This window comes from Filicampus tigris, chromosome 9 (assembly GCF_054856515.1).
Source record: "Filicampus tigris isolate MCC_2025a chromosome 9, RoL_Ftig_1.0, whole genome shotgun sequence".
NCBI classification, from domain to species: domain Eukaryota; kingdom Metazoa; phylum Chordata; class Actinopteri; order Syngnathiformes; family Syngnathidae; genus Filicampus; species Filicampus tigris.
Window position 1 is genome coordinate 20,255,777 of NC_141225.1, and position 15,629 is coordinate 20,271,405.

The 15,629-nt window shown below is 42.9% G+C and overlaps 1 protein-coding gene across 1 annotated transcript; it reads left to right on the forward strand.

Moving 5' to 3' along the window:
• The first annotated feature begins 2,077 nt into the window (after window positions 1-2,077).
• dhrs3b (dehydrogenase/reductase (SDR family) member 3b) lies at window positions 2,078-11,914 on the forward strand. The gene is made up of 6 exons (XM_086041891.1): window positions 2,078-2,580; window positions 8,763-8,906; window positions 9,171-9,290; window positions 10,497-10,735; window positions 11,289-11,414; window positions 11,498-11,914. The coding sequence occupies exons 1-6, from the start codon at window positions 2,386-2,388 to the stop codon at window positions 11,580-11,582; spliced, it is 909 nt and encodes a 302-aa protein (XP_085898017.1). The 5' UTR covers window positions 2,078-2,385; the 3' UTR covers window positions 11,583-11,914.
• Window positions 11,915-15,629: the final 3,715 nt, after the last annotated feature.

The window sequence follows — 15,629 nt, forward strand, 5'->3', positions numbered from 1 at the left end:
GTGTGTGTGTGTGTGTGTGTGTGTGTGTGTGTGTGTATATATATATATATATATATATATATATATATATATATATATATATATATATATATATATATATTAGGGCTGGGAAAAATATTGTATTGCTATGTGTTGAGATACTTTTTATGCCGATACCAAGTATCGATACGTTGATGAAGTATCGATACTTTCGACACCTTATGTTATGTTTTGCACATTATATAACGTATTCTAAAAACAGTTGGCTTAATAATAACGCAATTTTGGGGCAAAAATGGACCGATCCACTAATTTGACCTACCTTCTTACGCTGTTTTGTACAAAAGAGCTCAATTTTGGGGTTTTTTTTGTACAAAACTACCATTTTTTGGGGTTGTTTTCTGCAAAACTGTTTTTGGAGTGTAGGAGATTTATTTTGGGGTAATTTTTTAGCACCAGAATGGATGCTAAATACTACTTTTGGGTACTAAATCTGAGTTACATAGTACTTTTGGGTACTAGTTAGCTAAATAGTACAATTCGGGTACAAAATAGGAGATACATAGTATTATTTTTTTGTGGTCAATCTGTCAGAGAGCGAAAAAGAAAGGGAGAGAGCGAGAGAGGGAGAGCGAGAGAGAGAGTGAGAGAAAGAGATAGAGAGAGAGAGAGAGAGAGAGAGATTTATCTGAACTTTCCCATCTGATCTGCAGATGGCAGTGATAGCATATGTATTAATACGCATAAACTGACATTGCATTGTGGTTTTGCACGCCTTCCATGCTTCTGTTTTCATCTTGTCATATTTTGTACTGCTAGTTGCCTGAAATGTACATAATGTAGATGAGGAGGAAGTCTCCGCTGCAACTACCGACTGCAGCACAGAAACGCTCTTTCATTGTCAATCACGCAGGTAGGCTTTTTGTCTAAGGAATTTATGATTCCAGAATGTTTGTTTACTTGCCATGGGTCACTGATGGTGTAGTGGTACACACACCTGAGTTGTGTGCAGGCAGCGTGGGATCGGTTCCCGCTCAGTGACGGTGTCTGTGTGTGTCCCCTGCGACTGGCTGGCGACCAGTTCAGGGTTTTAGTCTGCTTTTCACCCATTGTCAGCTGGGATAGGCTCCAGCACCTCCCTGGGACCCTGTAGGATAAGCGGTTTGGAAGATGACACATGTTTTCATTTTGAATGAGCACAATTTTGTCATATGTATTAAAAAAATTAAAGTACATAAAAGTATAGAAGTATCATCTTAACAACGAGCAAGATATGGGAAATCATGTCAGTCATTTGTGTGGTTTTATTAGCATATATTGTTAGTAATCCTATGTGGGTGTGAGCAATGCGATTCGTGAGGATATATTTGCATATCATATTTGAGCAACCCACTTTTTTACTGTTCAGATGTGAATAGAGTAATATCATTTATGCGAGTACACTCAGGGGTCACCAACCTGATGCCAGTGGTCTAAAAAAATAGCCCACCAGCAAAATAGCATAATTATTTTTTTGCGTTGCTACTCTCTCTCTCTCAGTCGAACGATTAGGTTCGGTTCAACTCAGTGGGATTACGATTAAATTTGATATGGTACAACTCATTTCAAGAGAGTATGATGCAATGACATTTTGCAGTCATTTTCTACACATTTGAATTAACATGTCAGTACTGTAAATGTGCCACTTACTTTAAAGATACATCTCTCCAATAAAACACGATTCTATACGTATCTCGATATATGTCAATGTGGAACGATAGGATTTGGCTCGATTAGATACAGTACATTCTTATTTTAAATCAAAAATCGATTTTCCAGTTCAAACCGGTTTTGCGGTGGAGTCACAATGTGGGTGGGTGTTAAGTGTTTGAATCCTGATTGATAAGTTTTGTGTTTATTTTGCCCAACCGATAAGCCAAATGAAGAACAACAACGTTGAATTATCTTTTTAATAGTGCAGCTATCAATGGAGGTGAACTAACTTTTTTTCTGAGGGGGGGGTTGGTCACGCACCTGGAGCACAGTGGGGTGGCCACTTTTTGGAGGCCCTCCACACCAGTGAGTGTGCCAATCAGGATTACTGCAACCCCCCACACCAATGCTCCTTCTCCCCACCCCTCCTCCTGCGCCTTTGCAGCCTGACCCCGGCTCGGCTCCACGCTCCACGTTCGGCGGGAGGCGCGCGTATAAAAACGGCGCACGACGGCTTGCGGAGCGCACAGAAGTTTGGTGCGGCGCCTTTGAGGCGGGATGTGCGAGCAAAGCGGCGCCCCGTCGACGTCCCCAATTTCGGACGCCACTTTTTGCAGTGTGCGAACAATCTCGACAAGGTGCGTATGAGCAGCGAGGGCAGCAGGTGAAGACTTTGCGAAGAAAAGTGCACCCGAGCCAAGACTTTTCGCCAGCATGGAGCTGAGGAGCGCGTGTCGGGTGCTCATCTTCCCGGTCCAAGTGCTCTTCTACGTGCTGCGCTCGGCGGTGTGGTGGTTGGTGCCGAGCAGACGGAAGCAGCTGACCGACGAGGTGGTGTTGATCACGGGAGGGGGACGCGGCATCGGACGCCACCTGGCCAAGGAGTTTGCCAAGCAGGGCGCCAGGAAGGTAATACAAAGTGCCGCTTGTTCCACTTGTTGTGCACGCTTGTTGTTGTGTCTGCGGATTGGCGTGTGTGCAATTTGGAGTATTACACAACGGCTGGGGTCACGCAGAGGTTTTACGGCCGACTGCTGGTGTGATTAAACAGCAGCGGAGCTGACACGTGACGCGTGTTGTGGGAAGGGCTGAGTTGGGATTGACAAGTCGATGAGGCGCACTGTGAAAAGGCATGTAAAGGAGTCATCCAGAGGACACGTTACTCGGTAAACCCGTCCAATACAACGGCTGCACGCCAACTAGTGCCCAATACTTGACTTTTGATGGACACTGATTGTCATATTTGTTTCTTCCCGTTGCAAAATGAATATGAGAAACAGCTTTCATGCAAACTATGACCACAATCATAAACAGATTGTAGAAATGAATTCTTCTCTGACAGTACCAATCACAGCTGAGCATCTTTTGTAAAGGCAATTTTTGATTTTGATTTGCAACCATATAACCACAGTCCCCTTTCTGTTTGCTATATTACCAATCATGGGTTCTTCATTTATATGGACACTGACCAGCCACAACATAGAATAAGATGAGATCCAGTTCAGGAGCTGCCAAAGTTTCCTGTATTGGGCATCATTACATATTGTGTAAGTGCTCCTAATTTTCTTTTGAGCCACCACATTTGTAAGTTAGCTCTTGGGGCAAAAACTGTGGTGACATTCTGCTTTGGATGGTGCGAGTGGGCCTAATAAAGTGTCCCCTTGTCTTATACATTTATGGACCAGAAGCTTCCATTCATTGTCTGCAGATCCCAGCAGACTTTGGGCAAGGGGCACCTTTCCTGAAAATTTGTGATTATGGAGATGCCATGATTCCACCCGACGGCAATATGCAACAGTTCGAAGACACTATTAACTAACGTAGTTTTTCGTCTAAACTCCCCTGTGAAGAAAGATAAATAACATTTCAGCAGCCAAAAAAAAGTTGGTTCCAATTTCTCCTCCGTATCAAGGTCAGATTTGTGTACATACAGTATGACTTTAAAGATCCTCAAGTTAAAACATCTTTCAATAAAGTCATCTTACTAAAGGTTGCGCTTGTTTTGGTTTCGAATGTGGGGTTCTGCTCGTTGCAGAGGTGGATCTATTTCTATGCAGTGGAGGGTCATGGACCACCCCCAAGATCCTCAAATGTTGAATATTAGCTCTTGCATCCTTCAATTTTTTTGTTTCTGGCTCTCAGAGAAAAAAGTTTGGACACGTTACCTTAGGTGTCAATTAATCAAAGTGTCCAAAAGAAAAAAAAAAAAAACAGAACAGCAGAAGAAAGACAGAGATTTTTTTAAAAAAAAAGTATTTTTCAGAGTGCAGCTGCACAACAAAAGATGTCGCCCTGCTTTTCAGCGTCACATTGTTGGGCTGCCACAAAGGTGTGAAGGCATTGAAAACAACACCTGTGCTAATGTGCGCGACAAACTACCTCCTGCCTGCATAGACGCTAAGAGGAAACAGCGGGGCCATTTTGAATGAGGCTAACCTCTGATGTGAACCGGCGCCAACCCCCCCACTGTCCCTCCTTTGTGAGTGTCAGGCCAGAATTTCCTTTTTCCTCTGCGCGGACTTCCACGCTGCATGAAAGGCAAACTGCAGAGTTGATGAATGAATCCTCGGAGATGGGACTCAAGGAGGAGAACGGAGAGCTGTTGCAGAACGACGCTCCAAAACAATAAACCAAAGAATTCTTCGGCACGGCTTCCCAAAAAAAAAAAGATCTCTCAGCAGAAGTGTCAAAAGTACTCATACTGTGCACTTAGTAGAAGTACTGACACGTGTATAAAAAGACCCTTGAAGAAGTGTGGAAACTTCAATTCCAGTAGTAGAGTGAATTCTGAGATGTCTCTGAGTACGTTATACATGTTTGAAGGTATTTGCTGAAAACGTGTGCAAAGGCTAAGAATTATATATAGTGGTACTTCTTTAAGGAGGTATAGCGTTAAACAGTTTTTTATCATTTCAAATTTTTCATTTATTTATTTATTTATTTTTTCCGGGGACATAAAACTCTGCCCACTATATAAACACTTGAGCGCCTTCATTTGCATCAGCGGTTATCCAGTGCAAGCGTGACGCGCAGTTAGCTAGCTAACGACTGTATGTTCGAATCTCAAAAATGAATTTTTGACTCAGTCGTACTCTGTACAATCCCCATTGTTGTTGTTTAAGAGCTAGCTAGCACTGGCTCAACTTTTATGGGATCAAAACAGGGCTTTGCTAACTTTGTGAACCAAATGGCAAAGAAAAAGCTATTTTAGCCTATGGTAAAACAGGAAAAACAAAAGTCATATTTGGATTACTTCAAATTAGACCGAGAATTGTTTTAAATGGCAGAAGCATGTGGCTTTTAGGCTGGCGCAGGACAGGTCTTCGCCACAAATCACGGCGCCAGTATCAAACATTTCGGTTAAATTAGGCCGTAATGGGGAATATCTTGATTTGCTTCATCAGTTACATCATCGTTATTAATGCTGCGTGGTTCTCATTTCTCCATATCACTGTGGTCCCTGTTTATTTCCACCTTTATAAGACCCCAAGATCTAAGTCAATCAAGATCTCAATCGCGATTGACTTTACCTCTTTGTCTTTGTATTATGTCATCCACCGCAAAGATTGAAAAAGTGACAAGCCAATTTGGGCAATGCAGAGTAGAATGTAAATATCAGTTTTCAAATTTGTGGACTAAAAGAAAAAAAACAAACAATAATACTCAAGTACGGATGCCTGCTTAATCTAGAAATGAAGTATTTGTACTTCATTGCCTAGAAAATGTGCAATTCGACCTGGTTGAAAGCCACAGTGCTGACAACAGGTTTGTGTGTGTGTGAGAGTGTGTGTTTTGTCCCGGAGGCGGGAAGCACACCACTCCCAGCTGGGTATTGCCCTGCAACTGACCTTGCTGTCTCTGCAGTAATTAGACAGCAGCAGGCGACTGCCTCCTGAACTCCCGCTGCCCCCTCTGTGTGTGCCGCCTCTCCCTCCTCTGTAGCTCTTTACTGCGGCGGGTGTGAAATTGAAAGGGGGGTCGGACATCGGAGTGCAACATGTGACTGTCGTCGAGTTGCGGCTAAGCGAATGGTGCGCCCAGTTGTTTCAAGCTGTGGAACTGTGGCTTGGTGATGCTTCCGCTTGCCTCAACAATTGGTTGTTTAGCACAATTTAGAAGAGCCAAACTTCAATTGGCCACAGTACGCAGCGAATGATCTTTTTCGGTTGACTGTGAAAATGAATACGAGCGCTTCTCCGGCAACAAGTGAACATTCACTACGTCACTAACCCACTACTACCCAAAACTCATTAAAAGTTATTAATATTCGGCTTTTACATTAAGTTTCAGGAGGAGCCTAAAATGCATGGTAATCTTTACAGTTGAGCTTAATTTGATCTCAAAACGTTTGTATGCACACAGTGTTTGATATGTTCTTGGACCGACCGCACTGTCTGCTTATATTTCATCCGGGTCTAAATTTCCATGTAACAGAAGAGACTAACTCAATAAGTCGACTTCCCTCGACTGATTGAGAGGTGGGTGTTACAGGGGTTAATTAAAACGGCTTTCTTACTGTTTCCTTTCAATTTTGCTAATCCTTGTTTGCTTTGAGCTTATTGTGCGTTGTGACGGCTGATAAACCTGAATGAATCAAATGTGCTTTTTTCTTTTTTTTTAAACAGGTGAGCACGGTTAGAGGGCTGACATTTAATGAGATTTTTTGGGCGGAGGTGTGGGGGTTCTTTGTCAGCATTGTTTGCAAGAATCCAATCCTATTAAAAGCTCTCACTTATTCATCAGGACCTGTCTGCTTTGCACTTATCTCTCTTGGCCTGGCAAACAAAAAACCAATCAACTCTAATAAGTTAGCAGAGGCTCATAGCTGGTGGTGTCAACTGTCCTTGTTTGCTTAGCCTCTGATTGTAGCCCATTGCCAAACAGCAACAGTAATGGCCATTCATGCAAAGATGCAAAGGCCCATGCTGCACTGCTGCTACAGTGGACACATTGGAAGAACACCTTGCACACCACTTGTTCACTAAGGTAGATGACCTTAACAGTCCTGATATCTTTTGTAAAGCATCATTGGGTGTCTCAAAATCCAATAAACTGTAAATAGTGAATTACCTTTGAACTCTAAAATAGAAGTACTCTATCTATTCGAAGCCCTTGAGCTTTTACAGTTCCTTTTAAGAGAAGCGGAAGAAAATCAGGCCAAAATCCAGATGTCAGTGAGTGAGGCTGGGCCAGAGATTAATTGCAGACTTGGTGTGGTTTTTAGCCAAATGCGAGAGTGTAGGCAAAAGACATATACGTCTTAAGTTGAGTTTTAAATATTTCTACAGAGGTAGCCACTCTTATTTTCGCATGTTAGGCATTCCAGAGTATCGGAGCTTGATTGGAAAATGCCGAAGACCCTGACGAAACACGTGGCCACCCATTTCGACAGTAAAAGCATGGATTGTGTTTTCACTCGTGGAAGCAGCATTTCACTCACCAAGTAACCGAAATACTCTCGTCAATTCGTGTAAATGTGAATTGTGAATTTAATTTTCACTTAAGGGCAGCACTACATTTGAGTATTTATTAATTCAACAGTGATTAAGTGATTCATTGATTTAAAAAAAAAAAAATTATATCAAAGAAATGTAGGATGTCACAGATCCATGTGTGTGGCTAATGCGGCAGGCACCACACAACTGTTGTTGATCCAGTCTCACCCCATTTGTCTTGAAAGAGAGAGAAAATAACAATTAAAACTCAAATGTTCATCCCTAACATAAAACTACAGATGAGCTGATCAATGGGCCAGCATGGTCTGAGCCACTGGTGCTCACCTCCCACACTCACCCCCCCCCCCCCCCCCCCCCCTCAGATATTAGCCCGAGTCGCCGTGGGCAAGCGGCCAAATCGCACACTTGCGCCCTCAGCACTTTGCGCACGTTTTCAGACTTCCTGAGCAGAAATGACAGGGCTCATCTGCTCAAAAGGCCGTGTAATCTCTTTGAGAATTTGTGTTTGGAGAGATGAGGAGGGCTCACCCCCTGATTTCATTACCTTTCCCTGACCCCGGAGACTGACAGATCTAATTGCCCAATCACTAGTACTCCTCCCCCCCAGCCTCGCACCACCATGTCCCATCCCGCCCCACCCCACCACCCCGCTGCCCAATCCCGTGTTCCCTGCCCAGATGACTGTCTCTTCATTTGGTGTCGGGGTGGATAAAGAGACAGTTCATTCACATGGCAGCAAATTTACCCACCCCCTGCCACACGCGCACACACACACACACACACACACACACATGCCTTTAATCTGGCTCAAAACTATTTGTCGAAGTGAATATGGCCTCTCTGTTCTCTCAATGAAAAGACTGTTGCTTATCTGCGCAGTTTGACATGGTCTCACTGCTAGAAATATTGTGAAAGGCCCTTACAGTAGTTTGTTCGCCATGGCTGAGGACTGAATTACATGGGATTGATTTGTCTTTCACCCCAAAGATGGGATGTAAAAGACTTTGTATTTGTTTTTTTGGCCTTGTCTGCTTTGTAAGAAATCATACTTTTATGTAAGTTGATTTGTATTGGTGTTTATTTTTGTTATGTTTGTTTACATAAGTATGGCATTCAGGAGTCTACATGTTTGAGTGCGCTTTGTTATAGAGCACAGTGGACCAAGTTGTTAGCACGTTTGCCTCAGTTCTGAGGTTCGGGGGTAGTCATGGTGCCTTTTCCAGAAATGAATCTGATTGTGTAAAAAGTTATAGTGTCAAGGCCTATTCTTTTTTTTTTGGATGAGGCGACTGCTGCATGCACCATATACAAGTGGATCCGCTATGCGCTAGTTGGCGATGGCAACTTGATGAAGTCGTGCTGTCTCTACAAGTTAAAACACAAACCATGCTTTCATTGATTGTCTTTCTTGGTCATCTTTTTCTTGGTAACCAGTTAGCTCCCCGCCTAGCTGTCACAATACCAAAATCTGTACTCTTATTGGTCTCCTAGTAGAGGTGGGTGGGGTGACCAGTGGCTCACATTACTTTGACATGAACTTGACTACCTTCGAATTTGTTTGGTTTGGAAATTTCCAACCTGACAGTATCTTCATTGTCTTGATTTTTAGCTCTAAGCCCATCACTTTTGTGGTAGGTGATCCTGTGGGGCCGTACGGAGAAGTGCCTCAAAGAGACAGCCGCAGAGATCTCTCTGTCGGGAACAGAGTGCCACTATTTCCTTTGCGACGTGGCCAATCGGGAGGAGGTTTACAAGCAAGCCAAGGTTGTTCGAGAAAAGGTACTCCACATTGATGAAATGTGAAATGTTTCCCTGTGATTCCACCTCCCAGCCTATGAGCGTGCATGTTGGCTCAGAGCTGCTTCATCTCTCTCTCCTTCCCATCTGGCATATAGATTTACTTCAACTGAAATCTCAAAATAAGAGCGGAGAATGTTGATGACAGCTCTGGTGCAGCAAAATGCATTATCTCATGGAAACAGACATGCGCTGCACTTGCCAATGTTTTGTCTTTTTTCCCCCCTTTTCATGTTCTGCTATCAGGTGGGAGATGTTACGATATTAGTGAACAATGCAGCTGTGGTCCACGGCAAAAGTCTGATGGACAGCGACGACGATGCCCTACTGAAATCACAGCACATCAACACCATGGGACAGTTCTGGGTAAGCAGGATTTTCAGGGAACCTTTTTGTTTGTTTCTTTTGTCTTCTTGTCCAGTCATTCCCAGCCCCCGTTCTGCCCCTGCTAAAAAAAATGGTTTTGTTGTGTTTTTGTGCTGGTCGTGCTTGGAGACACCAGCAAGAGCAAAACAGCAGCAAAACAAAACAAAACAGCCAAGTTCAAGCAGCCAAACCTTCGGTCATTGGGCAAGCCGTTCTATGAAGTGATCCGCAGCCACCCAGCAGCACCAGCATTTTGCCAAAGATTTGAGTGTTCGAATCTTGGCTGTTTTGTTTTGCTAGCACCAAACCACAGCAAAACCATGCTACGCTTTTTTAAAAATGTATTTACTTTAGCATGGGCAGCAGGAAATTATTCTATTATAATGAATTGTCCAAAAATGATTTACTACAAGTAATGTAGCTGTGTCTAGTAGAAGTACTGTAGTAGTAGTTTTAACTGTAGTATCATAAGTACAGCCTCTTTGATAAAGAAAGCAGACTAGTAATAGTCTGTAGTAGTAGTACAAGGGGTAGCATTAGTAGTAGTAATAATTTGTAGTAATAGTAGCAATATTATTAAGCGTAGCATTGGGTCTATCAATGCTAGCCTGAATAGGGGTACTAGCATTATTAGCAGTAGCAGCGGCGGCATATCTTGCCACAATTTACACTTAGAAACCTTGGATTACTATGAGCAGTATGCCTTTTATGGCCAGACTACTTCTATTGGTCTGGTTAAAGCAGATGCAAGGAAGTATGCGGGATTGGTGTGCTTAAAATTAAAACACAATGGACAAGTTCCACATAGTAGTAGTCATTACTTTTCCTCGAAAATGTCGTGAAGCTAGCAATATTGAAATAAGGAATCCCTCGATGGAAAGGATATAAAAGGCTCAACATGGGAATTCCTTTTGAAGAACCTTCAAACTTGTCAAGCTTGACAAGTTCGTAGGTTCAGGTTAACTGGAATGTTTTTGAAGGCTTCATTTCCTGAAACATTTAGAGGGGGGCTGTGGAAGTCATGGCATCATTATTCTAAATGGACATCATAAGACTGAAATATGCAGACGGAAATTCAATTATTCTTTAAATGGAAATGGAAAAATAATCTGTGGCTTGACTCTTGGCCAGTTCTTGACTCTATTTCATTCCCTTCTTTTTTTTTTTTTTATAACATCTCTTACCCTGCCTCCATTCTTCTGTCAGACCACAAAGGCCTTTCTGCCTCGGATGCTGGAGCTTCAGCACGGTCACGTCGTGTGCATAAACTCCATCCTGTCCCAGTCGCCTATCCCCGGGGCCATAGACTACTGCACCTCCAAGGCCTCATCTCTGGCCTTTATGGAGAGCTTGACGCTCGGCCTCCTGGACTGTCCCGGCGTTGGCTGCACCACAGTTCTTCCCTTCCATACCAACACCGAAATGTTCCAGGGCATGAGAGTCAGGTGGGAAACTAAACCTGTTTAGTTTTTCCCTTTTTTTCAATCCCCTCGGTATATATAGAAGCTCCTCAATCCTGTTTTGGGTTAGACAAGAACACAGTTTTCCAAAATAGTCGTTTTTTATCGACCAAAGCCTGTTTCTATGAGGCAAGGGTACACTGTACAATACCTATGACTCAAAATAGAAATTTGGACTTAAACCCTGTTTCCACCGAGCAGCTCATTTCCTTTTGGTACAGCACACATTTCTCAATGTTTTGATCTGTAAAAGGTCCCAAAATACACTGCACCTAAGGACATTGTCTAAGGCAGGGTTGGGCAATTCCGGTTTCAGCAGCAAGGTGCGGACAACAATCCTGATCATTTGAATCAGTTGTGTTGGAGCAAGGAGACATAAAACATCCAGGATATCGGCGCTCGAAGACCGGAGTTGCCCACCTCTGGTCTAAGCAGAGATGACCAGACGTTGAAATTGAAAAAACTGCCATCTAGCCCTCATCGTAAGAGCCTGATTCGTTTTCATGTTATCCTAATCACAATGTCATTTGTTTCCTAGATTCCCTCAGTTGTTTCCACCTCTTAGGCCGGAGGTGGTTGCCCAAAAGACTGTGGATGCGGTCCGTGCAGATGTGGCTTTTCTCTACCTGCCTTGGACAATGCATGCGCTTGTCGTTCTCAAAAGGTGACCTTGGGTCCCAATTGTGTTCCTTTCAACCTTTCTTCGAATCACGAATATTCTAACCCTGTCCTTTCTCAACTTTCCAGCTTCATGCCACAAGTTGCACTTGAAGAAATCCATAAGTTTACGGGGAGTTATACCTGCATGAACACATTCAAAGGACGGACATGAGCCTCGACGCGGGTTCAAGGCGACCTCGCTACCTCTGAGTTTAAATAGGAAACTATGGACCTTACAGTACTTGGAGGTGGAGAAGACGCCATCGCAGAGGGACTGATGAATCTGCAGGGTGAAATATATGTGATAAAGGACAGGCTTGTTCGAATGTCATTGAAAGTGTGTTTCCGCATGTGTGTTTGTATATACTGTACAGAGATGCCTTCTTAGAAGCCATGTGTAGGTCTGTACCTGTGCCCCTTGTTTTTTTAGGCAGATTTTTTTTTTTAACTTTTTGGTTTTTATTTGCATAAAATCAAGATAATAAAATGCAGTTCTAGAGATGACCTATTTTGTGTGCAGTTCAATAATTTAGCATCTGGATTTTGATGCCTGTGGCAGTATGTCAGGCATATGTTCAGTGACCGTGATAGAGTATATTGTCAAAGACATAAAACGAGGAGTTGTTGGGTGTTATCTACTGTTGAACTTGGGTGGAGTTCTCCAAGAACATGATGAGCATGTCGATCAGGACTTTGTCAAGTAGGTGTCTCTGATGATCAAAGATGTATTCGGTCAGACTCAGTGTGGTCTTCTGCCACCACGTCCCAACTCCATCTCATGCACCACATAAAATGGCCATTGATGCTCTTTTATAGGGGGACAAAAAGTCAATGTCACACATTAAATCGATGGCGCACTACCTGTGAGTCAGCACAAGTGCAATGCTTTCACTTGTTCTGTGGGTTTACTCTGACATTCATATCAGAGCTGATTTAATACATATTCATTAGGTGCTGTCACCGTAACGTGTCCAATTTGTCAATGGTGTCATCCTAGTGGATTGTGAGGTTGACGTATTGGTCTTGCGGACACTGCACGGGACTGTTTTGAAATACTCTTTTATACATTCACTAAGAATGAATGGGTTCCATGTCCATGTTCCTTTTGAAGAAAATGGATCTCATATTTTGAGAGTTACCCCTAATCTTCTGAATGGAACAATTGACTGTCGAAAGTGGACTTGATATACTCCAACCGTGATTTAAATCTTTGTGGACTCAGATATATTAGAAGTTGAAATTGGAGATAGAACCTTCTGCTTCGGATTTGTCACCGTTGGTCAGCAAGTTCTACGTGCAATCTAGGACCTGATATGTTTCACTCATCAGAATCAGCAAGTCCTATATCCTTTAAAGTTGTATTGCATCAAAAAAATGCTTATTAAAAAATGCTCATAATACGTCAGTCAGTCAATCAATCAATCAACGTTACAATTAGAAGAGGATTTGAGCAAACGTGGGTAAATAAGAAATAATACATATTATTTAACTCATTCAGTGCCTGCCATTGACAAATTTACTTGTCTTTTCACAGTCCAGCCATTCAATCCCAGGAATTTATTTATATATATTTTTAAAACGTTAGGGTAAAAGAAGGTCTGAAAATGTCTGGCAGTGAATAAGTTAAACAATTCTATTTTTTGAAGATAACAAATACTACTGGACTCTTGATAATGTAATACTCGGTGGGCTGGATTATAGAACTGAGAGGGCCGTATGTGGCACACGGACTACAGTTTGTTGACCTCGCATTGAGTGTGGCGTGAAATCCAGGCATGCCCTCTTGCACTCAGAAGAGAGTAACTAACAATCCCAACCCAGTCTGAGTGTACCTCTCCGTAGAGCTGCACATTACGATCCTTAGGTGACCCCCCATTGGTTGAGGAAGGTGGAGCTTGGCGGGCCTCCTCTGTGGGGCCTGTTTCTCATTGTCAGGCCGAGCTGTTGCGAAATCAGAGCGGGACGGAGTTGCTCCTTGGGATGGAAATAGGTCGGGGAGGCACGTCGCTCTCGTATGCTGGAAGAGGAGAACTAAAATGGTTTTGAAAACTCTCGGGGCAGGTTCAGTGCAAGGTTAGCCAAATACTGAATAAATCAAAGAGGGGCTTGGAAGGCCCTTTTCCCCACTGAAGGCCTTCAGCGTCAGGGTGACTGACCCAGCGCAGGTGGAAGCAGAGGATTTTTTTGGCGGGTGGTGGGGGTGGAGGGCATTGCATTGCTGTCTCAGCTGTGACCAGAAGCCACAATGTTTACGCTTGGCATTTTTTCTTATTCAAACTGCCTGCACACATGTGATGGCAAGTCAGTATGCATTTTTGTCCGCTCCATTGTTACTTATTTTAAAAGGGCCAAGATGTGAGTAAACCAGACACGCATCCCTTGACCGCATACTTGCCATGTGTTCTCAAATGAAATATTAACTTAGCACACAGGGGTAATTAATGCACTCCAATTGTGCCTTTCCCATCTGTTAAAAAAAAGTCTGTTTAAAAAAATAAACCTTTGTGATTTAGTATTAAAATGATGTTGCACAGTATGTAACAAAAGTAGGTACGCCACTTACATTAATGTCAATTTCTTTTTATGTATTTTCACAGGACAACAATTGACAATTAAAGTGGTCCATGTACAGCTTGTATAACTCCAAATAATTCAAGACAAAGCCATTAATGTCTAAACTGCAGGCAAAAAAAAGGCGAGACACCCTTAAATGGGTCCGATTGGTCCTTCCCTGTGTCATGTGACTCGTTTGTTTTACAAGGTGTCAGGTGTGAATGGTTAGCAGTTTTGTTGTATTTTGGCTCTCAGTCACATACTCAGTCATACTGTTCACTGAAAGGGGTGTAATCACTTTAGTGATCGAGATGAAATATGTGAGTGTTCAGGTTTTGTCCACTCTTGTGTTACTCATTTGAAAAAGGCCAAGATGTGAGTTAGTGAGACACGAAGTCCCTGACCGCAAACTTGCAATTTGATCTCAAAGGAATTTTACCCTTTTATATGTTTCCTGCATGCTCTCCATGTTTTTTATTTTTAGTTTTAATCCTACCTCAAGGGTGGGGGAATGTTGTATAATTATTATGAGATGGCAAATCTGGAGTTTGTACGGCTGTCCGCACAGGGTTGTGGAATGTGTCTTAAAAGCTGAGGGCTTAATGCAAAAAATAATGAAAAAAAAAAAAAATCGGTATTTGATGATTGAAAATAATGGACCTAATTTGCTATTTTGACCATTTTCCCTTTTCTGCAAGTATATGCTTGAAATGACATTATTTCTGTGTGGAATTTGGGAGTTACAGTATGTTGTCAGTAGTTTAGCACACTCAACAGGCACTATCAGACACAAGTTAGAGATGGACTATCAACTGCAATAAAGTACTTTGGACAAGTGGACTTTGTCCTGACCTGAGGGTTGTGCAAAGGAAAGACGGTGAGGTGGCGCTTGTGTCGACACATTATCTACCTCTCTCCCCACCGCCAGGCCACTCGGCACTTGGGCTTCATCCATCACGGGACGACTAGCGTGATAAAAAGACCCAGGTCTAACCCACGGCAAGGGGCCAGCCGCGACGCCTCAGTTGACCTGTCAACCGGCCAGATTTATTGTACACAGTGGTGTTAAAGGTCGAGGGGAGCAACAAGCCCAGAGGGTGTCAGTCAAAACACACACACAAGCACAGTAGATAAATGTAGTAAAGCCATGCAAATCCATAAAGGGCACGAGGAGATGTGATGTAAAAAGGCACGTAGGAAATATTCCAGTGTGAGGCAAGCAAATAACGTTTGTTCTGAAATAAATCCTAATCTTTTATGGCTGCACACACAAGCGCTTGTGTCGCACTGCCTCGGGCTCGTTAAGAACATCATATCAAGTCAAAAAGATAAGAACAGCAGCAGCGCAGCGAGCTGGAGCCGCAATAAAGATTAGACAAAAAATTTAAAACACTTGCTGTTCTCTGGTAAATGCAGAGAAATGTCCGTAATATCCACTGAAAGAAATGAGTTGGGGCCTGCAATGTAAAACTGGCAATTACATCACAGCATTTAGGAGCCATCTGCAGATACAATTCAAACGTGCCCCTTTGTGATGAGGAGCAGCAGAAGCATAATTTTTCCTACCGAAGAAACGGGGAGTGTCGAAATTAGCGTGAGCTTTCTTGCCCCTGGTAGATCTGCCACTGACTCATGTTCATAGATTATAGATTGACTTCAAGACCTA

What these genes read in the sequence shown, in the direction of transcription:
- dhrs3b (XM_086041891.1), top strand. Translation starts at nt 2,386, where the DNA reads ATGGAGCTGAGGAGCGCGTGTCGGGTGCTCATCTTCCCGGTCCAAGTG. An exon ending in CCAAGGTTGTTCGAGAAAAG is followed by an intron (nt 8,907 to 9,170) that starts GTACTCCACATT and finishes TTCTGCTATCAG; the next exon opens with GTGGGAGATGTTACGATATT. An exon ending in TTCCAGGGCATGAGAGTCAG is followed by an intron (nt 10,736 to 11,288) that starts GTGGGAAACTAA and finishes TTTGTTTCCTAG; the next exon opens with ATTCCCTCAGTTGTTTCCAC.